At 47.3% G+C, this 24,164-nt stretch overlaps 1 protein-coding gene across 1 annotated transcript in view; it reads right to left on the minus strand.

The window, feature by feature from the left end:
* Positions 1-1,165: 1,165 nt before the first annotated feature.
* Positions 1,166-24,164, minus strand: part of LOC104517351 (alpha-actinin-1) — a gene marked incomplete at both ends in the record, with an annotated part of 39,109 nt that continues 16,110 nt past the window's right edge. The window contains 14 exons of the mRNA XM_010161977.1: positions 1,166-1,231; positions 1,773-1,853; positions 3,783-3,929; positions 4,860-5,039; positions 5,885-6,019; positions 6,759-6,941; positions 8,857-8,997; positions 9,477-9,585; positions 11,958-12,108; positions 12,670-12,817; positions 13,315-13,545; positions 14,704-14,796; positions 21,502-21,587; positions 23,224-23,305. Coding sequence (XP_010160279.1) covers positions 1,166-1,231; positions 1,773-1,853; positions 3,783-3,929; positions 4,860-5,039; positions 5,885-6,019; positions 6,759-6,941; positions 8,857-8,997; positions 9,477-9,585; positions 11,958-12,108; positions 12,670-12,817; positions 13,315-13,545; positions 14,704-14,796; positions 21,502-21,587; positions 23,224-23,305 — 1,833 coding nt within the window. The remainder of the gene's footprint in view (positions 1,232-1,772; positions 1,854-3,782; positions 3,930-4,859; positions 5,040-5,884; positions 6,020-6,758; positions 6,942-8,856; positions 8,998-9,476; positions 9,586-11,957; positions 12,109-12,669; positions 12,818-13,314; positions 13,546-14,703; positions 14,797-21,501; positions 21,588-23,223; positions 23,306-24,164) is intronic.

Here is a 24,164-nt window from a genome sequence, read left to right on the forward strand (position 1 = left end):
TGATTCTATGATTCTATGTCTGTAGCGACATTTGAAGATCAGCATTCATCAGACCCTTTTGCTTTCAATTACTACAAGAGAACTTTTACAGTTCTCTTCAGCTGCCAGAACAGAAACCACCAGAAGAAACGTCTCTGGGGTCTTTAATAGTATCTGATTCATCTTAAGTAGACAGGTTTTGGAAAGAAGAACTTGGGTATCTGGAGCGGCCCAGGGAAGTAGCCTTTCCAGGGAGGATCCTACAGAGGAGTTTGTTACAGAAGCCAAAACCTTGTAGTGTAGTTTTCTGCATTTTTTATGCACATAAACAGAAGATCACCTATTCTTGTCCCTGGGACTCCTTCCTCCCCAGGTGAGGAGGAGAGGAGAAAAGAGCTGAGTCTTCTGGGAACAGGCTCTTCTAACACACCTACATCACTATACCTTCAAAAGTAACTAAGCTATCTAATCAAATGCTACTGCAGCTTGGCACGCCACGTAAAAGAGTCTGTATTTACGCTGGGCTGATGAGTCAGATGAACAAACACTGCTCTGCCTGGTATCAGGAGCAAAGATACCGAGAGTGCAGCTGAATACTGTTGCACTACACTCTTCTCCTGCCCTTTGAGGAGCACCAGTCCTCGTTGAAGCTCTTCCTATTAGTCATCGTGCCTCTCACGGTGCCACAAGATACCGTTCTGAACTGCAGGTACTCTGGTGAGGGAAAAGCTACAGGGAGGACGACTGGGGCTTAAGCCTGCTTACAGGAAGAGAGATGTGAGGTAAATGGCAGGAATGAGAGGAGTAGCACTTGAGCGTATTCAGGAATCGGGTCGTGTACAGTTCCAGGTGAGTTCAACTGACACTTCGGGCTGAGGAGGTTGTGTGCGCTGTGCAGAGCACAAGGGGGAAGTTCATTGTTTCTTCCACGTGGAGCTACACAGCTCAATAAATATAATTTTTAATGACACAGAAATTAGACAACGATTTAGCATTTTTTTACCTTCAGCTACCACTGCAAGACGAGAATTTTACATGTACAACTGATACTAGATTTAACATCCACTGCTGAGAAATCTGGAAAATAAGGCTGTATTTACCTTGACTCACTACACATTCTCCCCTCCTTTTTGAAGGTACCTACAAGAATCACTTTGATCAGGAGGGACAGAGGGCTCTACATTACCATATTGTAACCCATGGAGATAAGGCAGGCTCGGAAATCTTCACAATCCATCATACCAGTCTTCTTCTACAGGGAATGATGCAAAGATGGAAAAAGCCAAGAGAGGGAGACCAGTCCAGGGAGACGTGAACCCACAGGAGACATGACGAAGAATGGGTTTCAGGGTGGAGGAGATGGAAGGGAGGATTTACAGGACAATGAAAACCAACAGAGCCAAGGTAGTTTGGGAAACCATGAAGAAACGAAGGTGGTTTTGGACATGAAATAGTTTACAGACAAGGAACATATTGAAGACGAAGAAAAGGAATGAAGATATCAAGCAAGACAGATGGAGGGATGGACAAGAAAAGGAGTGTTCAGACACAGAAGTAAATGGAATGGTTTGAAGATATAAAAGGAATCCTCCCAAAGCAAACAATTAGGGAATTAAGAAAGAATAGATGCCAAAGTACATTTAGAGAGGAAGTAGTACAGAAAAGTGACGTATGTACGGTCAAACACACAAACAGCAATGACAGATGGATTCAGACAAACAAGAAAAGAGAGGAAAAAACCGTTATTTTTCACAGTTTAACATCTGGCTATGTTCACCACTAGCATTCAGTACCTGTGCATCGTTTCCAATATCGTAACCCAAGCTGATGAGACAGGCTTTGAATTCCTCAGGGCCAAGTGTGCCGGAGTGGTCCTGGTTATGCGGTGTGCCAGGCAGCAGGACATGCAGTGCCAGTGGGGTGACGGTGTGGGGCAGAAGGAAGGGAGACACAGAGGAGGTCAAGGGGAGGTGGAAGGACAACAAACAGGTGCACCATGCAAGTGGGTGAGGAGAGAGGGGGAGGAAGAGTGACATGCAGATAGGAAGACAGGGAAGAAAAATAAAAAGTGCACAACGTTAGATATCACCATGACATTTCAGGATGTGCTAAAAATGCTCTTGGAACAGCTCCTTCTCAGAGAGCTCGTCACATCTTGGGAGCATTTGAATGACAAAACCAGTTGATGCTTAGAAGCCTCTAGATCTCCATCTCCCAAGTGAATTACTTGTGTCACTGCTCGTTATCCATAGCGCCAGAAGCCCTGTGTGTCACTAGTAACCCGGAGTGCAGGTAAGCAGGCAGAGGCAGTGGGAAGCATCGCCTTAACCTTCTAGTCAAAAGTTCCATCAAAGGAGTAGGTGAGGGCAGGTATGTTTGGCAACAAACCCAAGGAAGCTTAGCTGTCAGGGCATCCCAGGAACAGACAAGGAAAACCAGCTGAAGCTCAGGGAGCGGTGTTACGGCTGTACGTACCAGACCTGCACATGAGGTGGAGCTTTGACCGGCAAAGCTACTTCAAGTGCTCAGGCCTGCAAACAGCAGTGCTGTACAGCGCAGCACAGCACGGCTTGGCAGCTGCTCTTCCTTTGCTCCTTCCCCGCTCCCCCCGTGTGTGGATGTACCCATCCAACTATACACAAGCTACCACAGGATCTGAGAATCCCCATCCATGCTGCAGAATTTTGGCTCAGGACAGCCCCCAAGCCCTGAAGACCCGCTGCCTGCCACCACCATCTCTGGCCAGATGAAGGAAGCTACAGACAGGGCGGTGGGGCCAATTCCAAGTGACTTGCCTCCAAAAATCAGCTTTTAAAGTCAGCGTTAAGCCTTCGCAAATCAAACACACGGCTGAAGATGGGAAACCCACATTCTCTCCACATTATCATTCAGACTGTTGTGCAGGAAGGGGCCAACGATATGAAGGTCAAAATACAAAACCTACGGGGCTTTTATGGGTCCCTCTGCTATGAAAAGAAGCCACAGTTTTTTCTTAGGCAGCCAGAGAAGGGTTGAAAGAGAAGTCGGAAAGTGTTGCCAATCCCTGAGGGCAGGCTGCAGCCCTGTTCCCTGGAGACCTTTCCAACGGCCTGGCTGGTGCAGCAAGCGGTGGAGAGCAAACGCGTCACTGACGCAGTATCTCCACAGGCTGCCCATGGATTTCCAGACAACATTGAAGGGGGTGATAATGGAGCTGGTTTCAGGCTTGGGCTGCTGTCCCTGCTTCCCTGCATGACACCTTTGTGTTCTGGGTTGTAGAAGGAAGAGCTGCAGACAGGCTGGCAAATTGAGGGGAGGAGAATTTCCTTTAAGGAATTCATTTCTTGTTTCACCCGTTAGTGCCTTGGCATGTATTTCCACAGTAAGGCAGGGCAGGCTTTACATCGGGGTTTATCTATGTCATGCTATGCCATGGTGTGTACAGGCCCTCCTGTTCGCTCCATAAAGAGCAATACTGGTTCATGTAATGGTATGTCAGAGTGGAGGACAGCTGCCCCAGAGAATTTCATAAATCAAGATAATAATCTGCTCTCTGGAGAAGAGGGGGTAAAAGTCTCATTTCCTAAATAAGCCTTCAAACTTTTCCACACCTTAGCTTAGCAGTTTCCTGTGAAGATACACTACTCTCAGCCTAACGATCACTTCACAGTCTTTCACAGGACCGACTGCTCCACAGGAGTGGTGTTTTTAAGAACGAAGCATCTGCTATCGATCTAGTTTTATCCCAGTGACTGTTTCTGATTGCACTGTGCAGCCTACATGGAAGCTCGTAGCTTACCAAGCTGCAGTCAGCGCCGACTTACCCTGTCAAAATGGTTGAAAGAAGCCCGGAACTCGTTCATCTGTTCCTGGCTGATTCCTTTGGCATCACGGGTCAGAATCTGGTTTTCCACTTCATTGATGGTTCTAGCAATTGTTGTTAGTAACTGCTCCCAGCCCACTCGGATATGCTGGAAAAAGAAGACAGGACAATTTTAAAATTTAAAAGCAGCTCTTCTGTCTCCGAGGCCAGTGGACTGAATGTGCCACTTGTTGCAAACTGAACAATCCTGGTGGCCAAGGCAGAAGTAGTCCATTTGCTCAGAAAAGGTTCCTTCTCACCTGCAGTGTGAGCCAACCAGATGTTTAAAATATGAATTTTGACTGAAAAAAATATCGAAGAAGCCAATTTCTGATCTTAAGAAAGTCTTGATCCTATTGCAAAGTTCCTTTGCCTTGTCAGAGCAACATACTGGGGGCCTTTAACACAGATGAGATTCAAACCCAGTGCTTCTAGGATTTAGTTGGACAGAAAACTCTCCTTACCAAGAAAATAAACAAACTACAGCCCTTGGAAGACAACGGTGCTCCACTGCCTCTGCTGTTACTTAATGGAGAGCTGGCCAGAAACCAAAAGACAAGTTTCAAAGCCCTTCTGTGTTCTGCCGGACTCACGTTGAACTCAGACTGCTTCCAAGAAACCTCACGTTGTCAAAAGAAAGCCAGACTCCAATTTTAAAAAGCTTTTGTTGGACTTTTTTCTTCTGCCAGGCTGTGGCAGCTCAAAATCACCAGCACTCCCCAGGTCTTTCTAATCCCAGCTAATAGGCTGCCACAATTGGGTAGCAGGAGAAACGAGAACAGCCAATTTTTCAGGCAATACTCTTGATCTCATTAAGGTTGCTTCTACTCCCTATATTTGGAAGTACATAGGAAGGGGTTGGCATGAAGTACAGCAAGGCAAAAAGAAAATACTTCAGCGACATGCTGTTGCACGCTTGGCCGCATTACTCAGCTCCCCATTTTCCTGAGAACCACAACGTGCTGCCACAGCCAGATGTGGCTGATGCTAACTGGCCACAGCAGATGAGGCCGTCTCATCTGCTGCCAAAACTTTTTACCTCCATGGTGTAGTTGGTGTGCTTGTTGTCAAAGATAAGCGCTTCCTGGATCTGTTGGTGGTCTCCTTCCAGCTGGTCAATCTTTGGTTTGTAGTTCACGATGCTTTTCTCGTACTGCCGCAAGTGGTTGAGCTGGTCTTCCAGGGTCCCATGCATCTCTATCGAAATGCGCCCAATCTCCTGCATTAGCAAAGCCAGAGGAGTTAGACCCCATCGGAAGAACAAGCCTCAACATGCTTGACATTTATTGCAGCTATTTCACGCTCACGCAGGGTGATGAGTCAAAAAAAAAAAAAAACCATCTCGTGGAACAGTTACTTTAAATGAGCCGAGACAGTGTCAGCAAAAATTTTAGCAGAGCCCTGAACGTTTTCCAAGTGAGGTGAGTCACATGAGATGTGTCTAATACAAGGATACAAAACCCAAAGGAAACTGCAGTCGATAAGCTAGTAATGTACCAAGCCAGATCTTTTTCTGATGTACTGTCTGTCACTTAGTCCCTTCATGCACACACATTTCTGTAACTGCTGTCTTCTTTACAGCTCCTGCCATCAGTAACAGCTTAATATTCTTCCATTTCATCAACTCCAACTCCTTTAACTCGACTATTACCTAAAGAGACAAGATCTCCCTTAAAAATGTCTCCTCTACTGATGTTTGATATGCTAATTACACTTACTTTGCGGGAATTTGTATTATGGTATGTGTGTCAAGACCGTTGCTGTGAAAGCAGTTACCCAAGATACGCTTCGGATATAGGGTCTTTACCTTGCTGCATGTAAACACAACTCTTAAAATACCAGTGTTCCCCATTTTAAGTCATGACTTTTATCTCTGTACTAAGGTGTTAGGGGAAGAAAAGCACAAACACTTCAGTAACTAATATCAACATTGAGATTCTCCGTATTTTCTGTGGGTGTTTCTCTTGCCGGAAGGAAGAACAACCGCGACAGTGATCAAGAAAAACCAAGGATATCGGTGAAGATCACAGAGGAAAACACGTATGAAAATGAGCAAAGCACTACCTCCATCTTGGTCTGGATCCAGGGTCCAATGACATTGGCCTGTGCACCAAACTGTTTACGGAGTCGCTCGTTTTGCTGCTGGCGAGCATGTTCTTCCATCAGGGCTTGATCCCTTCTGGGAACCAGCTGCCGCACCTACAGCAAGGAGTAACAAAGCGGGCAATTGATACAGCTGGAGGCAGATGTGTAGTAAATATAGAGATTGCCACAAGGAAGGGAGGAGTGGGTGTTTGCCCTGAAAACAAGCAGTCATACGGTTTAGGACACAGTGGGAAGGCTCACGGAATGTGAATCTTATCTGCTGTAGGATGCACGTTGCAAACTCGTCTCAGGCCATGGAGGACCAGAAAATGCTTCCGTTCGCTACTTGGGTTTTGGTGGCTCATGTTAACTGAGTTGCAGGACCGTGTTCAGATCTCACTTTGGTGGTCTCGTTTGGGAGGGAGAACCACCAGCACAGCCGGTATGGACAGTAGCTGCTCTTTTAGGATTACAGCAAGGGAAGGTTATTTGGCTGCGGAGATAAAACGTCTGAAGGGTTGAATGGTGAAAACGGATACTGACTCACATCCCATACTAACCTGCTTGTCGGGTCAACTGAGGACTGAAAACCTCAAAGCTTTTTAATTTAACATCTTTCATTATAAAACCAGCAAGTAAAAGGGATCTGACCCCTGTCAGGCATTTATATGAAAGATCTCTTCCACTTTCCAAGCACATGGCAACTGAGCCAAAAACAAATGACAGAAAAAAATAAAAGCTCAGAAGAAAGCATGAGAGGGTAACTGAAGAGTAAATAATCCACTTCCTGGGGCCCCAGGGATTAAACAGTGGCATCCTCCCCCACGAACTTGCAAGGCTGGAAAGAACTCACGTGTTCCCATTTGCCATTGATCTCGTGTGGGGTGATCGTAGTGTAAGGATTCGTTCCTGCCATGTTGACATGGTACGTCTGGACAATCTTTGAGACTTCATTGTGGATTCCCAGGATGGCCTGTCGCTCCTTGTCGGCATCTGGCAAAGTGGCTTTGAACTGCTCGTGGGCTGTGGTCAACCCCTGCAGAAGGAAGGCAGCAGCAAAGGCGGGGGGGGGGTAAAAGCATTAGTCACCAAGGAGCCTCTTCAGCAAACATTATCCCTGCAGAAGTGCCTGCAAAAGCTTACACATTCCCAGGATACAAAGCAGACTGCTCTAATACACTTTTCAGGGTCTCTCAGCATCACTAAACAGGCTGTTTTAAGTTGTTAAATGATATGAAGTCTCGTTTCCCTCTTGTTTCTGTCCCATGTTGACCAGTGACAGAGATCACATCCCAGAAAATGGTGGAATAATTCTGGCTCATAATTTAGGGGGAACTATTTCTTCGACATTGCTCAGTTGGCTGCCTGTCAGCCCCTCTGGGAAGATGATCTAGCACTACTTTAAAGCACTCATGTCTCACTAGTGTAAATGCTCCGTGTTTTTCTTCTCCCACTAGGTATGTGCTAGTTCTAGACCCAAGATAACTCCAGGTGAATAACAAGAGTCAGATTCTGCCTGATCAGTCAGTCAGAACACAGCAAAGATCTTCCATCCAACAGCAAACATATGCTCCTGCTGCCGAAAACCTGCTCCTCCTCCCTGAACACAACAGGCCCTTTCTGTTCCCCGTCTTGCTGCGGTGCCCAGAGTGTGCTCCGAGGACCGACGGTGGGGGCACGCTCGCCGGTAGCTTGTGGACAGCTGACAAGCCAGTTGGTCCTGGCTCATCTCCCACTGCTTCTACAGGCCTTTACAGTACTTCATCCCAGAAGCCTGGAAGATCAAGACTAGGGAAACAAACGCAGGGAAAGGCAGAGAGGCATGTACAGGGATAATCGAGGGAACAGTGTGGACAGAAGAGGGAATGAGAGTAAACCACATGATTGACCACTCTCTTACAACACACACTGTAACTACCTTTTGTAAAATTTCTTCCTTACATAGTGACTCATTCCTCTGCAGCTGCTGCGGTGGCCACAGAGATGTAATGCAAGTCTGGGGGCCTGGGAAAGACGCTGCGAACACTCACAAAGGCATGATGGAAGTGTTTAAACGCTGTCCAGATTTGCTCTGCATTATGAAAGACTTCATAAACCCTTTTGTTAAGGAGGAAAGGGTGGAAGAAACAAGCAGCAGCTCAGTAACGGAGCTAACACCAGGCTAGGGCTATTTCATTAGCCCTCCACTCCCCTGTTGGTCTCCCAGACTCTGCCCCAAAATGGCCATGTTGCTGCCAGCCATTTCTTCACAGAGCTGACACAGATTCTTTTCATGAGCCCATCGAGCAGGAAAAATAGAAGTCCCCACTGCACCCAGGGAAGAGTAATTCCTGCTCTCAAAGGTCTGATAATTACCTGTATATACCTCAAGTTGCTTTCCTTCACCCTTTCAGAAGGGAGAAAACAGATACTGTCTCTGTTGTCTTGCAGGAGGCAAGAAGGCTTTCGCTTCAATGGCAATCCACCACCAAAGCGGACAATTCTGATTTTTCTTGTGCTCAGCACCAACACCCATCTGGCAGCTCAACAACGGCCCTCATGGCACACCTCACCGCATCGATCAAATGACCTAGACGTGACATTGCATGGGACAACTGACCTGAAGAACCTGTGAGCAGCACCAGATTTTGCTCGTGTGGGTTAAAAAAACCCCACAAGACCCTAAAAGAGTTCCTCAGTTTTCAGGCTTTCATTAATAAGACTCTGGAGTTACACTGAAAAATCCACTTTCAGTTCTCAGTGTCCAGCTAGGATGGTGTGAGCACGTTTCATACCTATTCAGATCCAGGGTTTTGGAGGAAATCAAAGAAAAACATACTTCCTTTTGTTTCTCTTGCTAAGGCTCACTCAGTAGAGCAGAAGCACCTAACAAGTTGGGCACCACTAGGAATCCAGGAGACCCTCAACTTCTCTCTACCCCAACTGGACTGGTGCAAATGGCAGTTCTGTACCTGGATCTCCTCAATGGTGTGAACAATGAACGTGTCCTGCAGGTCCTCCATGGCCCCTTCCATCCAGTTATTGAAAGGGGCAGCTCGTTTGGCATATTCCAGGTACAACTGGTCAATCGTTTCCAGTAGCTTCTCTGTCCTCTGGGCATGCACAAAAAAGAAAGTCGGGTAAGATGGTTAGAGAAGAATAATCAGATAGCTATGGGGGCTGTCTGAGCTGCTCCTTCCTTTCAGACCTCCTCGGTGCTTCCAGGATGGCACTGCTGCAAAAGCCTCTGTGCTGTTAAGAGATTACACACAGGATGGATTTTCTTCTCTGAGGGAAAAATTTGAGGCCCTTTGAAATAAAACAAAACTAGGACAGCTTTTCAAGCATAACAAAATTACAAAACACAGAGAAGTAGAAATAAACCAATAGCCTGAGTAAAATGAATGGCACCATAATTGGGCTGGAAGGAGAAAAGCAGGCTGGATATACTGAAACGTAGCCCTCGTTTAGAGTCCAGCATGTTCCAGGGGTACAAACTAGCTGAAATTGGCTGCCTGTGCCCACTGCAGCTTGCTTCCCACAAACGACCTACCCACATAATCCCAAAGGTCCAATTTGTACCATGTCTCACCTCCAAGGCTTCTCTACGTTTCTGGGTTAGGGCACCCAGATTATCCCACTGATCACAGATCTTCTGGCACCTGGCATTGACACTGGGAGAGTCGTAATAGTCCAGCTCGCTGTAAGGGAAAAAAGGACAAGAAGTCAAATAGAGACCTTTTGGAGAAGAAAGAAACAGATTAGAAATCTTTATCAGCCTTGAGGACAGATTCTGACAGAAAGCTCATGGTCTCTGGAAGTAAAGCGAGCCAGGAAGACAGCAGTATCTAGTTTTGGAGACACTGTATACTATGTAGCACAGAACAGGAAGAAAAACAACCACCACCCAAGGCCTCAACGAACACTGGTGCTGGCTGCCTGATGGGAATAACTTGGCACCGGGGGGAAGGGAGCACAGGCTTTTGCTCAAGCTGGGAATAAGCAGATGACGAGCAGAGCAAAATGTCACTGTGTCCTGCTGCAGAACATCACCCACAGGCTAACTCCCTGCGCCTTGCACATCAGAATGGGAAGCAAAGGTTTTATTATGAACGCAAGAAACTGCTTAAGATTGGTCTAACAGGTGGCAAGGAATAGCCAAATTACACAATCCATTCATCTATTTAGGACAATCCCAGAATTATGGTGCAGGTTTCTTTCTTACATGCCTGACAGTGCTTTGCTGAGATGTCTATAGGCTGGCACTCATGGAAGACAGGCTGGTTAAAGCATGGCTGGGGAAAAGGAGAGCAAGGGGTAGGCTGAAGTGTGTGGGTCTTACGTTGCTTTGTGCTCTTAGCTCTGCACATGCTCAAGGAGGGAGAAACCTGCAGGCAGAGGGAGACCAACCAAGCTGGGAAGTGTCAGCCTCAAAAGAAGCAGCGGAATAACTCAGTGGGCTACGGTGTGACCCTGGGCCATCTGATGAGCATTCCTCTAAGTAGTAATGCAGATTTAAATAGTTCACTCTTGCCTCCCCCAGCCTTGTTTCTCACCACCGTTGCATTGCCCTCCTGAGATGTGTAGGCACAACTGCTGGTGGAGTCCTGTGGTAAACTAGCCAGGAAACTGATTTGGGCTAAAAATAACCTTTTCCTTGCGGGGTTTTTAATCCAGATCAGTTCCTTGATCTACCTTGCTGCAGAGTAATTCACCTATGCTGGACCGCTACTGCTGGGGAGTGGAATGTGCCATGCCCCCAGACACACCTGGCACCGGCAGCCGCAGCAGCTTCCTCCCGACCCTCTCCATCTCCCTGGCAGTATATCTCTGCTCAGAGACACACAAAGAGCTCAGCCATGGTTTTTCAGGGCAGGGCCACTTTGCTGAGATGGAAGATGGCTTTTGGAAGGATGGCAGAGCCCGCTGTTCTCACCCTTTGGAAGAAATCACCTCTCCCCCAGCTTAGGGCCCAGCATTCCCAGTTGCTCCTAGAGCTGCAGCTGCTTTGGCTGGCATGTAGCGTGTGCTTTGGAAGTGGCAGGTCAGCTAATGCTTGCTGACTAGCCAGGCTCGGGTTTAATCTCACTGACATGGAGGATTGCCTTGAACCCTCCTCCTGTTTCAAGGTCAATCCTCCAGTGGACAAGGGAGCAATTGTGTAAATCTGTGTTGTTAAAGGAGATAACGATCTTGATTCAATAATCCTGATTTTTTAGAGAAAAACAGTCTTTCAGCCCAAGAGCACTGATCTTAGCCCAGACACTAACTTGAGATGGACGGACCAGTATGATAAATATTTTTAAAATAGGAAACAAAGTCGAAGCCAAGTTGTTCAGACTGTTTTTGCCAAGAAACATGCAGGGTTTCAAAATCTCTCTCCCTGTGCTGCAGAGGCCAGGTCTTTACCTGCCTGCTATCCCCCAGCAATCAACATCCTGCCTAGAGGAGACCCTATTTCTCCTGGTAACCTGTGTCACTCCAGGAAAAGGAGCAGAGATGAAGGTTTCCAAGCAGGTGGAAGCAGGGAGGGAGCTGAGCTGCTGTGGGGATGCCCTGGAGCAAGTGCCAACCAAAGTCCGCATAGTGCAGTGCTCCCGGGGCAGCAGCTGATGCCATGATGGGCTCATGCATCAGCACAATTTTTGTCCTGACAGAATAAGGAGGATTTTTTAAAATTAAAGACAGCAAACCGACAGCCTGCTATCCCCTCCTCCTTCCTTCTGTTCCTGGAAAAGTATGACAGTGTTACAGCTCTGAAACCTAGCAGGCACCAGCGGCAGGTCAGATTCTTTAGGAAAGGGTTCACAGCAGCATAACAAACTGGAAGAACATGGAAACTTGGCTCAGGAATATAATTCTGCCGCCCCCTCATCAGCACCCACGACTCATCCGTTTTCTGGCCTGCTCTTCTGGTGCATCCGGATACTGGAGAGCAGTATCCTAGATACCATTTGGAAACACTGGGATTTCCCAACACTTTCTTATGGGGATTGATTTATGGATCTCCAGAGGGCAAAGCTGATTGAGCCTCTCCGGCTCCAAGGACGGGACATGTGCTGGGGTGCCGTACTTCAGCTCTTGTGCAATAGCAGCAATCTGTTCCACGCGGTCCTGGTGTGCGGCCAGGTCGCTCTCAAAGGCCTCATGTTTCTTCAGCAGGGCCTTTATCTCCGAGAGGGTAGCGGTTTCATAATCCTTCTGCTGCAGCATCGCTTCCTTACCTACGGAGGGAGCCAAAGGACAGGAGAATGAAGGGCAGGACTCGGTGCCTCCAAAGCCAACTCCCCCAACACCCAGGCAGCCCCGGAGGCCCTCAAAAGGCCAGACACCCTGCCCGAAGCTTGCCCTCACACGTGCTGGCCTAGAGGTGCACAATCCTCACATGCAAACCACAGAGCGTGAGCTTGGAGAAGGGCACACAGTGCAGCTCAAGCCAGCGCTGTCACAGTTTATACTGGACCCTCTGAACGTGCAAACCGCGCTGTGCCGCTCCTGTAAACGCCAACTGCAGCATTTACTGCACGGTAGCTTTTCCCCTGCTCTGTCGCTCTTTTCTACCCAAAGTTCTCACTTTGCAACGGTTTGGGAATGCCAACGTAGCCGCGTGATGTAGTGGAACAGAGATCAAACTGATTTTCATGCATCATTTTCTAATTAAGAAATGAACCTAGCATTGTTGAGAGGAAAATCTCACGGAGTGACCCATGCATGATCCATCTCTTCCTCCCTCCGTAACAGACAGCACTATGTCAGGCAACAGGAAGCATGTAGGTTGGCATTACCATCTGTCCAGGACTCATGAATGGATGCCTTCTGCCGGAACTTCTCTGCCAGGTGATCCAGTCTCTCTAGCCTTCGGATCTCATTCAACAACCACTCCTCATAGCCCTTCTCAGCCTGCTCTAGGCCACCCCAGGCATTGTTTATATCCTAGAGACAGGAACATGAGAAGAAGCAGGTTAGAAGATGGGGGGGAGGCAGAGACATGTGCATCAGTATTAGTCTCCGTGAGCTACACAGCTCCAGTGGGTTGGAGGGAGTGGATGTGGGCTTTTAACCTCACAGGGTCGTGTCGGGAAGACCAAGTGCCATACTTTTAAACAGGACTAGCAGTCAGGTTATACCCGTCTGCACAAGAGTCCCCCTTGAAACACTTCCCCCTATGAACCTTCAACAAGCCCCAAGCACGTTTCCATCAGGAAAACCGAGAGGCACCCAGACACCTCCTCGGAAAGGCGTGCAACTTCTGAAGTTGCACAGACCACAGAGTCTGGTTTAGACACAGGGAAGCCATGATCACCTGACCCTCTCTTCTTATGGCCTCACCGAGATATATTCTGTAGGGCATTCTCTGCCCACCCCTGGGCATTAAAGGACTCAATTTTTAGGCACAGGTGGGGTATAACCAAGCAGTTAGCCCCACTCACCGAGACCATTTTCCCTTCTGAAGGCATGAAGGCTGGCCTGTTGCTGAGCCGCAGCTTGGTCTGCAAGGTGTTGAAATTGATCTCAAGTTGGCACTTCTCTTGGACCTTGGGGGGCTTGTGCAGGCGGCGGTAGTCCCGAAAGTCCTCCAGTTTCTGCTGCATGGCTTGCATGGTGTTTTCTGGGGCCCGGTTCTCCAGCCAGGGGATGGTGCGACGGATCCACTCCAGCAGCTGGAAAGAGCAATGACAAGAAGCTTTGGACTGAAAATTGGGTTAAAACTACAGGTGTTGCTCTGACCTCATTAGGGACCATTTACTTTTACGTGTGCTGTCAGAAAGATTCTGCTACCAGCAGGGCTTGTGAAGAAACATTTGCCAGCTTTTTTAGAAGTACTTTATCTTTTCTAATGAGCAGCCCATTCCCTACCACTCTAAGTGCTGCTTGTTGCAGCACTGCCAATCCAACGTGCTTAAGGCACAGCTTTCGCACAATCACGACCAAAACAGATTTGGGTCAGATTACTCTAAGACCTTAGAGTTTTGCTGGACTGTTGCATAACTAAAGGATGCTGTAAAGTCATATTACCTCCAGAAGGGTCTGACAGGAGAAATCAAGTTCTTGCCTACAATTACACTTTTCCCACCCCAGCTCCCTTGAAGTCAGTGTTGCTTTTTGAATAGCCCTCCTTAGCAAACCTATCTGGGGAGCTGTGAAAATGCTAACAGAATGGGCAGTCTATAGTGTGAGTGAGTAGTGTCCTACGCTTTTTAGACCAGGCTAAAACCAGGCTCGTGGGCTACGCTTGTCCTTCTGTTCCTCATCTTCCCCTCCCTACTTATCTTCCACAAACACACTATAATCCGCATTTGGTGACTTCTGTAGTTTCACAGCTGTCAGCCTGTCAGTCTTCTCAGTTAACCAGAACAGCCTTCAGCTTGTATCTTACACAGATTTTTTCCAACTGTCAGCAAATACGTATTTCTTTCCTCAATTATCTCTAACTACCATTCTCTCTGAACCAATTCCTGACTTCTGCAGGATATGAGCATACAATTTGTATGAAAGGTGTCATGCAGTTGTATAGTCTTGAGGAATGCAAGTTAAACCAGCTTGATTTTTCCTTTAATTTTAGTATTTCCGCAGTTGCTCTTAATAAACTCAGAAATGCAAAGCTGCCCCATAGAAGCTTTCGGTTTTAAAGTAGACTGCTCTTGCCTTTAAGGTACGTTTGAGCTTTAATTTTTCTCAAGCTAAAAGGAGAAAAAAACCAAAAAGAATTATCCAGGGAAACACGGGCCAATAGCATTCCCCAAGTTTAGTTACCAGCATTAAATGCAACTCCTTTCCAACACCACCACCCGGAAACCACCAGCCCCATGGACACCTACATCACTGGCCAGTTTTTCGTAGTCTTCCATGAGCTGTTCGTTTTCTTGGTTGACTGCCAGCACCTTGCAGATACGATTTGCTGCCGTCTCCGCCTGATGAAGAGAAGAAAAACAGAAGGGAAAAGTGTGAAAAAAAAAAAAAATAAAGCAAAGCTTGCAGCTTAGCTTCCTGCTACATACCTGCCCGTAAAGTGTCCTACCCCTGGCTCCAGCAACCTGTCTGTGCTTCGAAACGTCTGTCCTGACCACTTTGCTTTCCAGCTGATCTATAATAATTTATTTTTCCCTTCTCAGGTGAATACATTCCTTCAGAGATTCTCAGCTCTACTGGCCCCACCTTATGCATTCTGAGACCATCACATTTCTATGCCTTTTCTGAAGTCGCTCCTGTGAGAGGGCTCTGTTGTTTGCTTCCTACCAGAGGGACGCTGGCTGCCTCTTTCCAAAGACTGGGGGGTTCTGCTGCCACCTCCACTCCCCTCAGCAGTACTCAGGGCTGCAACCCCAGTAACTGAGTGGTGTCCAGCTGATGAGACTCTCTACATGGCTTTGACCCCAGGAAAGAACTACCTAAACAGAGTTAATCCATAGACTGGAAAGTTCCTAATTTTGTTTGGAAGATAAAGTGGTAGATAATACTCTTAACCCTAAATTCTGCAAAGCAGAGCTGTCTTCCAGATTTCCCTGTATTTCTGGCACTCATTACAGGGCCACCTCCTCCAGCATCTTGCCACATGACACCTACCATGTATCCAGGATCTCATGATCGAGCCGAGAAGAGGATTTTTTTCCCCTTTCTGGGTAATCTTTCTGCTTACTCTCTCAAAACAAGCTTCACCAAAACAGAGCCTGTTGTTACTATTTAAGGTTTTTTCCCCCACTGTGGGACCAAAACGTTGTTCTCTGCCACTGAATATATTAAAACATGAATTTGGAACAGATTAAGGGTCAGAAAAATCCCAGCTATGAACTCGAGAGCAGTCAGTCTGCTGTGGAGTGCTATGCATGTGCTTGGCATGGGGAACATAGAGCGGCCAATCCTTGCACAGCAGGTATCTGTGGCTATCAGCTCCCTTTATCATTATCACGGTAGGTGCCATGCCACAAAGCCTCAGAGGATGTTCCCTGTGATGGGTGTCAGGGAATTGCTCAGCACTCTCTTACCACAGTACAGCTCTCCCCCTGGGAAAGGTGCTAGAGTTGCCTACAGGAACCCTACGGAGGAGCCCTCCTTACAGAGGCTAAGTGGAGATGAAGAGAAGAGGGTGCATGCCAACACTACAACAGACTCATTGCAAATGCTGTGTCCTGCCTCAAAAGTACGTGTAGGACTGATGACAAGAAGCTTATAGCTGGCATGTTTCAACCTTCATCTATTTTTAAAAGGCCTTTTATTATCTGTTTACTCAATCTCCAAGGCCATTTGAGAAAAATTCTCTAATTTTTGCAGCAGATGTGAGGCAGCAAGAATAGCAGTAAAGTCATAGGCTATCCAGTGATGTACGGATTGCTAAGGTCCCAGGGGATCTGGCAATCCTGTTCATTTGTACGAAGCTGTAAAAACATATACTCAGTCATCTGCCCCCTTCACTAAGTGGGCCAGCTAGCAGATACACAGATATGAGATAATTTAAAATGTATCAGAGGGACCTGTAGAGGACAAAGAGCAATTTCACTTAAAAAGGGTGCAAATGACGGATACATTTAAGAAAGCTTGTACTTGGATCTGTTTTTAACTAAAGTTTGTACCTTAATGGAATGCTTTTTTGATACTCAGAGAAAACTTTATAGACATGGGACCAAAGAGTATGTCAAAAAGACATTGGCAGAGCCCTACCGTAATGTGCCTGGTGACTGCAGGGAACTGGTGGTGCCAAATGTTTATCTCAATCATCCCAGGAGAGGAGCTCCCTGCACACTCCTTTTACACGCCAGGAGCTCAATGCAGCAGCAGCCAGCTGTGCAGGACGGACCCCATTTTGCGGAGGCATATTTACATCTGTCAACGATAGATTTCCTCCAGCTGCCCAAGTTTGCATATGTGTGTGTATATGTGTGTTGAACATCTGTCCAAACACAAAAGCCCGCTGAACGTCAGCAGTGACGACATTATTTGTATTACCCTAAGGGCTGAAGTGTAGAGGTTTTCTCTGCCCTACCAGCACTTGCCCTCTGATGGTTCTTGCCTCCTCCAGACCACTCTGTGCAACAGCGTGCTGCTGCTGCTGCGGCAGCAGGGAAGACTCTGTGGCCACCTCAGGAGCGACACGCTACGCTGACTTGCTCTGTGCAAGGTAGGATCCCCGTGCTTTCAGGTAACCTCCACAAATACTTCCGGCACTGCTGCTAAGGAGCTGATCCCTGGTGATGGCAACCTCAGTGAAACACTTGCAGGTAAAGGAGAGTGGCCCATTAAGATGTTTACATAAGGCCAAGGCAGCTCCCCCTACACTATCATTAGTGGCGTGGAAAAAGCCATTTTGGCTTCCCCACGCTGCTAAAGGCAGTGATGCATGCAGGATGCTCACGCTGGCTCTAAACAAGACAGATGCCCACAAGGCATGGAGCAGCACTGAGATGATGCACCAGTCTGGGATTTGGAAGCTGCATACCTGCATTCTCAGAGAACCTGTGTGAGCTGATCAGCTTCAGTGCAGCATCATGCTGACACATTATACTACTTGCACTCAGACTGTGGGGATGGCAAACCCAGGCCGTTCTGCTCAATACCACGCAGCTTTGCGACACGCACGTGCTGTCTGGTGCGCTCAGATTGGAAATCTGAATAGCCACAGCAGTTGTAATTTCTCTGCCTTTTCTCTTCTCTGTACTTCTGCACCCTGACTTGAACTGCTTAGGATGGAAATGGAGTTAGCTGTCTCTCTAGCTCACGGATCCAGGTCTCTTTGCTGAGGAGGATCATAAAGGAAGGCATCCCCACAGTGCCATGTAGGGAATACGCCTGCCTGCTGGTGTCCTCTGGACCACTCCAGAATACTGAATGCCAAACACAATCTCTTAATGAAACGGTAAAACGTTAGTTAGAAATTTTCACCTCAGAAATCAAGTTTACAAAATATTAAGCCAACCAGTAGTTGCATGCATTTAGTGTGAAAGTCAGAAGCAGTTAGAAAACAAGCAAACCAACCAAAGCAAGTATACCTACAAATATATATATATATATAAAAAAAAAATGGCATAAAGAAAAAGCAGCCATCTAACACACACATGTCAGGCTGGGGACCCTGTACCTTCAAAGGCTCAGTATAAGAGAGTGAAAGAAGCAGAAAGCAGCTCATGGGACCTCCCCTTCAGGACTGGTGGCAGTAATGAAAAATCTGAATGAAAAATGGAGCGATATCACAGTAAGTCACCTAACCGTGCACGAGGCCACAACACATCACAATCTGGGCTGGGGCTTGTACATAGTAATCGCTTTGCATCTGCCCAGGGTTTGAATCTGTGTCACTCAGCAACTGGCTAATGTACGGCTTTGGGAGAAGCTCTCCCCCACCTGTCAGGGCACAGTTTAGTTGCTGGCCCATCAGGACTGCTAAAAAATTAATAAATGATTAAATCTTTAATCTTCCCTGTAAGCTAGTTAGACTACATGGGTTTGAAATTTTAATAACTAAGAAACTCCATCTCTAGTTCTTGCCTCAGCTACCTGGTTCAGGTCCTGAGACAGTAAAAGGTTGTTTTCAGTTATCCCAGGAGACCTAGCATCCACCCAAGCTGCTGCTGAGAGCATGGGACCTGCTGAGCAGGTTTCTAAGTGGTGGGATGGGCATAGAGAGAAGAGGAAGGGATTGGTGAGGGGCAGGGCTGCTCCCGCAGCAGGCTGCAACCCTCCTCGTATTGTGGTTTGCAGTTTCCTCAACAGGGAGTTCTTCAGGTTAAGCAGACAGCATGGAGCAATCCCTCAGGGGCACCTGGGAAACAACAGGTCTCACCATCGGGCTGGCATGAGTTCTGAGACTACAGTCTTCCTGGGCAAGTATCAGCTGGCCAGAGCTTGCAGCTTGGTCTTAAGGGTTTCGAACTGTTCAGAAAGCAGGATCCTGGCAGAAAAGTCACAAGTACACAAATCATGCCAAACGGGCAAGTCTACTGCACTGCTGTGGGACATACTCCCAGTTCCTTGAAAAAAAGACAGTATAATGTAATTTATATGAAACAGGGCAGAGGGCAAAAAGCTTGAACTAAAGAGCTGCTCCCTGCGACCTACTGCCTGCGTTTGCCCTCTAAAAGCCAGCATGAGCATGGTATCTGCACCAACGCTGCGGCCATCAGCACTGCTTTGTAGGAGAGATGGACTCATCCTGGAGTCAAGTTAGCTCGCAAGCTGGGCAACACATGGACTGCGTCTCAAATGGAAATGCCTATTGAGAGAAAGGAGTTGTGTCTGGGAGAAACAGGGAGACTTTACATCTGTTGGTAACATGGAGAATGCAGTCTTGAACTTCAGATTTTATTGTTCCAAAGCCTACAATACGAAATTAGCAGCGGTCTTGCGGAAAGGCTGCAGCCCAGCCAGGCTATGGCATGGGAGGAAAGGACAGACCTTTGTTTTCTATTCAAAGGATTGCAGGGAAATTGCTGTTTTGGAGGAAGTTTGCCCAAAGGCGATCCGTGACTATTTGGTTCCTCTGAGGACAAATGTCCCGATGCCAGGCAAAGAGACTCTAGAGTAAAGAGGAAGCAGAAGGACTGAAGTTATGGAAAAGGGCAAAGCAGAGGAAAGAGAAATAAAACATACAGGTGGTTTGAGAAACAGAGAATGACCAGGGAGAAGCAAGGAATGGAGAAGCATGTGAGTTTGGGAAAACTCAAGGCCTGGTAGGAATGTACGTTGTGGCTGGAGCACACAAGTGCCATGTAACCAGCTCACAGATGATTCAGCCTAGGAAAAGCTCACTGACCTAGCGGGGGCTGTGCAGAAGGCAGGATGGCAACTCAGGGAGGACAGGATTTTCTGGGGTAGGCTGGCTTGATTGTGGTAATTCTGGAGGCGCACCGCCTGGCCAGTCACTGAGAGGGAACCGACTCTGTCAGAGCAGACGTTCATCCATCTTTCAATGCCAGCTTTACCAAATGCTTTCTCCACCGCTGGGGTGTGAAACTGGAGGGAAGGGGCAGCTGAAGTCTGTCTGAAAGGATGCATACACCACTTCTCCAGCAAGACTACAGATGGCACATCCAAGCACATCGCTGGATGCGTTGGGCTTCCCTGCAAATGCCCTGGGACGGATGTGGGGGTCTGGTGCGTTCCTCGGTGGAGAGGAGCGGTGGGCAGGGCAGGGAGAGGGGATGGGGGTGTTAGCAGTAAAGTCTCACCTTCTGCGCCCCCGAGAAGGCGTGGTAGTAACATGAGACATAGGTCATTATGGCCTTCTCATCCGGCCTTAGCGTGCCTATAATATCTGTGCAGAGAAGGAAAAGAGGTTGAAAGGATAAAGTAAGAAGCAGCACATAGAATAAAACAAAACAGTCATGGGTGGCGTGAGAGAGGGGGAGAAAACTTCCCATCATGCATTGCAGGACAGGCCAAACAGATTTCCATGCGGAGAGCTGGGAATTCGGATCAGAAGGTGGCTAGCAGCGTTGGCTTGTGGCTCAAAGCGGCACCCCTCCCTCCCTCCCACGCCCCCAATCCAGGGGGATCCCGGGCTGAGGATCCGGGCTCTGCACCTTCCCAACTGCGGCCCAGGGCCCAGGCCCAAGGATGCAAATAGGCCGTTTGGAGGTCTGAACGCCCACGCTCAAGGCCTTTCTGTACGCCGAGGAGCTAGAGATCAGAGCCTTCCTACGCAGTGCACTTCCTACACAGTATCTGCTGTGCTGTAACACGCACTGCCTGTTCCTACGGCGGTACTGAAGTACAGGAGGCTGCTTGGTTTTGGCGAGAGATGTTTACAAGGTTTCACCCACAAAACTTTTCCTTTAGTGACTACGTTACCAACAGGAAAACGGCTAAGCCAGACACAGGAAGGACTCAACTGCCCAATTTAAAGCACGGTGGGTAAGAAAAGAGATAAAAAAGAAACAAGTGAGCAAAACCAGGCACCTCTGTCATGATAAGCAACGCTCTGTTTGCAAAATCACCACAGATACACTCGTTACGACGTGCTTTGTAAGCCCCAGGTGAACTGGGACTGCAATTCGCGGCCCAACTTGAGAAAGCAGCAGGTTCAGACCTTGAAGCGAGGGTGCGGGAACCTGCAGCACACGTAATTCCCTGCAGCATACGTAAGGTAAAAGACAAAGCTTTAGGCATTCGTCGAACCCTTCATAAAACCACTAAGTCAGCTCTGTTTCTCCACCTTTGAGCAAGAAAACCAAAAGGGAATTGGTATCAGCATTGTTTCAGTGGGGGCAGGCTGCAGCGCCCTGCTGAGCAGAGCGCCTACAGGGTGGTCTCCAGCTTTGTGAAACCAAGCATCCGAGCTCACATTTCTCAGGAACAGGGGGTGCAGGTCCTTGGCCATCAGGGCAGCAGTTTGGAAGGCAAATGGAGAAGGCAGAGCTCCCCACTCCCTCGGATTTGTGTGCATGCCAAGGTGGTGGCATACGTAAGTGCCACTGGAAGTACCGCTGTCTAAAGGGAATGGGGTTTCTGGCTCCCCTGCCCCACCTATTATGCCTGGGGCACCACTTTGAACCAACAGCCAACTCTACTAAGAACATAATAATAAAGATGCCCGTAGCTAGAGAGGAAAGAGAGAAAGAAAAAAAGGTTTGGACATTAGCAACGGCACCACGTGTGCTCTGTGGAGGGAGCTTGGGATCCTGCGATACCTTCTGGGCTCCTGAGAAGGCGTGGTAGAAGCTAGAAACATAGGTCATGATGGCTTTCTCGTCAGGACGGGCAGTTCCAACAATGTCTGTCAAAAAAAACCTCACGTTAAGAGCATAATCAACCGATGGGAGGAAAGCAAAGGAGAGGGAGAACCACAACTGTCCAGGAGGCCTGCTGGGGTATATCCTTGTCATAGCAACTCCACAAGGCTTCCCAGTTCCCCAGAAGACGCGTGTCTCTCAGCAGCCAGGATCACCCTCCTGGTTTCCCTCCCTCATGATAAAATTGCTTCCAGGGTCTGCCCAGGCTAATGCAGCCATATGTCACCATGTCTCATGTCACAGCACCTCGCTGTCCCGAGAACATTACTGTGAATGGCAGGTTGAATCAATCCAAACTGGCAAGCAGGTTGACATGGCTTTTATAGGCGTGTTATACTGCAATTCCTCTGTGCAGTACTTCAGGAAAGATCCTTGCTCCCTTCCTTTCCATGCCCCCGTCCTTCATTTCAACACAATGATGGCTTGAATTTCAAAAGGCCCTTTCATTGGTTTCAGGGGAAACTCAACACCTCCAGAGATCAGAATTAATGGTGTGGAGGAATGCACATTAGCTCCACTCCGTGAGGGAGAAGAGTGATCAGGAAAGAGGAACCTTTCCTCTGCAGGGCCCTGCAAGGGGCCCTCTTCATCACCGCTAGCTTTGCTGAGATCTGAAGCTGGATCTGCTTATTTTGGAGGCAGATTTATTTCCTACAGAATAGCAGGAAGCACTTGAATCTACTTCAGAAAACTCATGATCTTTTTGTGTGTGAGCTCGGCATGATGAATGCAGAGAAGGCAAGACTCCTCCCTGGGGATGGGAAATACTATTTAAGAATATAAAGATCCTAGTTACCCAAACATAGGTTCACTGGGTTCAGCTGTCCTATCCCCAACCTTTCTCCCTTATTCCTCTCACTCCCTTATTTAACAAAAGCCTTTAACTGCTTCTCCTGTCCAAACCAGGCCTGAAACACAGCTTCTACCACTGAAACCAGCTGGCTTCAGGCAAACAGCCAACAACCAGTGAACTATTTCAGGCTGTTGTTTGTACTCCAGAGTTACAGTCTTCAAAGTCTTTTGCCAAGCTGGTCCTGACAAAGCTCTGAAAAGTAATCCTTGCTGTCCCAGTGGCGTCAGGGAAGCAGTCACAATCAGTAGCAAAAGAACCTCTGAACAGCATGGATCTCTGCCTTGGTCTCCAGACCCAGACAGTGAGGGATCTTCATGCTCAACAATTCTGAGCAGCAGTTTATAATACTAATATCATGTCCCCAAAAGGAAGATCACCAGCAACGTCAGAAAGAGTCCAGAAAAAAACTTCTGGAGCAAAGGGAACGCAGTCCTACACCATCCATTAACTAAGTATTAAGCCTGATTCTTGAAAGGGAACACTTCAGTCAGCAGTGGACATACCCAGGAATTACTCATGTCTGCCCAGTGTTTCAACCTAAGGTCAAGATTTCCACACCAGACTCAGAAGACTGAGGGGCACAGGAGGAAGAAGGAAGCAGAACATATGACTCATTATTCCATTGTAACTTCTTCCCTATACATTTAGTATGTGATGATGGAGGGAGCATTCAGGTTACTGAATTCTTGAACAATGTAAGTCCACCTAGAAAAAGTGGGAAATTTCTCAAGAAATAGTAAGTTAAAAGCCACTGGGTTCTACTTTACCTTCTGCATCCAGCATCTTGGGAATATCCAGATATTTCTCAGCCACATCAAAAGCTGTGTTTAGATTAGTGAGAGGATCATCCTGGGAAAGAAACAGAGCCGGAGCATCAGCATCAACTTGTAACAAGGTACACACAGTATTTCTCTCAAAACGCAGCCATTGTTCTTGGTTTGGTTCAGGTAACCGTGCTGTCCAGACAAAATTATGTGCAAATCCTCATGTAGCAGGATGAAATAATTAGCTTCCTTTTGAAAACAGAGCCTGGAGACTCATGATACGATAATTAACATATAATCTATGCATGTGCAACAAGAAAGAAAAATGCATTTTGTCTTGAACCTAGTTTAAAGTAAAATTAGCTTCACATCATACTGATAGTAAACAGCCATATCTCACATTTATATCTCATGCTTATATTAGGATTGCAACTTCCATTTTAAAGAACTGCAGAGCAGTGTATCTGTTGGAACATCTAAGCAATACTAAAATAGTAACAACATCTGCAACGAGTGCTGTCCTTAGCTAGTGTACAGTTTGTTGAACATCAGTTGAGTGGGAGGAAGAGAAATGTTTTAACAAATTTCTACAAAATAAATACATATAAAAGTACCCATTTTGTCTGAGTATTGCTTTTACTCCTAGGCACTGCACAGGACTTGTCATTTCCTTAGTACATTTCTATTCCTCTCTATATAAACCTTCTGCTGTGGCAGGAAGCACTGCAGATACAGACATCAATACACAGTAATCAAATCCTAAACAAAGTTAAATGTGACTTATCACATCATGACTCATATCACAAAGGTAACTAGATTTTAAAGAGCCACGCAAGAGAATATGAAATACAGACATCACTGGAAATGAAAGACCTCTGCAAAACGCTTCCAGCATTCAAACATGATGATCAGCAACAAGACACCTACCAACCTGTATGAGACCC

Source organism: Eurypyga helias, unplaced genomic scaffold, assembly GCF_000690775.1.
Source record: "Eurypyga helias isolate BGI_N326 unplaced genomic scaffold, ASM69077v1 scaffold15412, whole genome shotgun sequence".
In the NCBI taxonomy this organism is placed as follows: Eukaryota; Metazoa; Chordata; class Aves; order Eurypygiformes; family Eurypygidae; genus Eurypyga; species Eurypyga helias.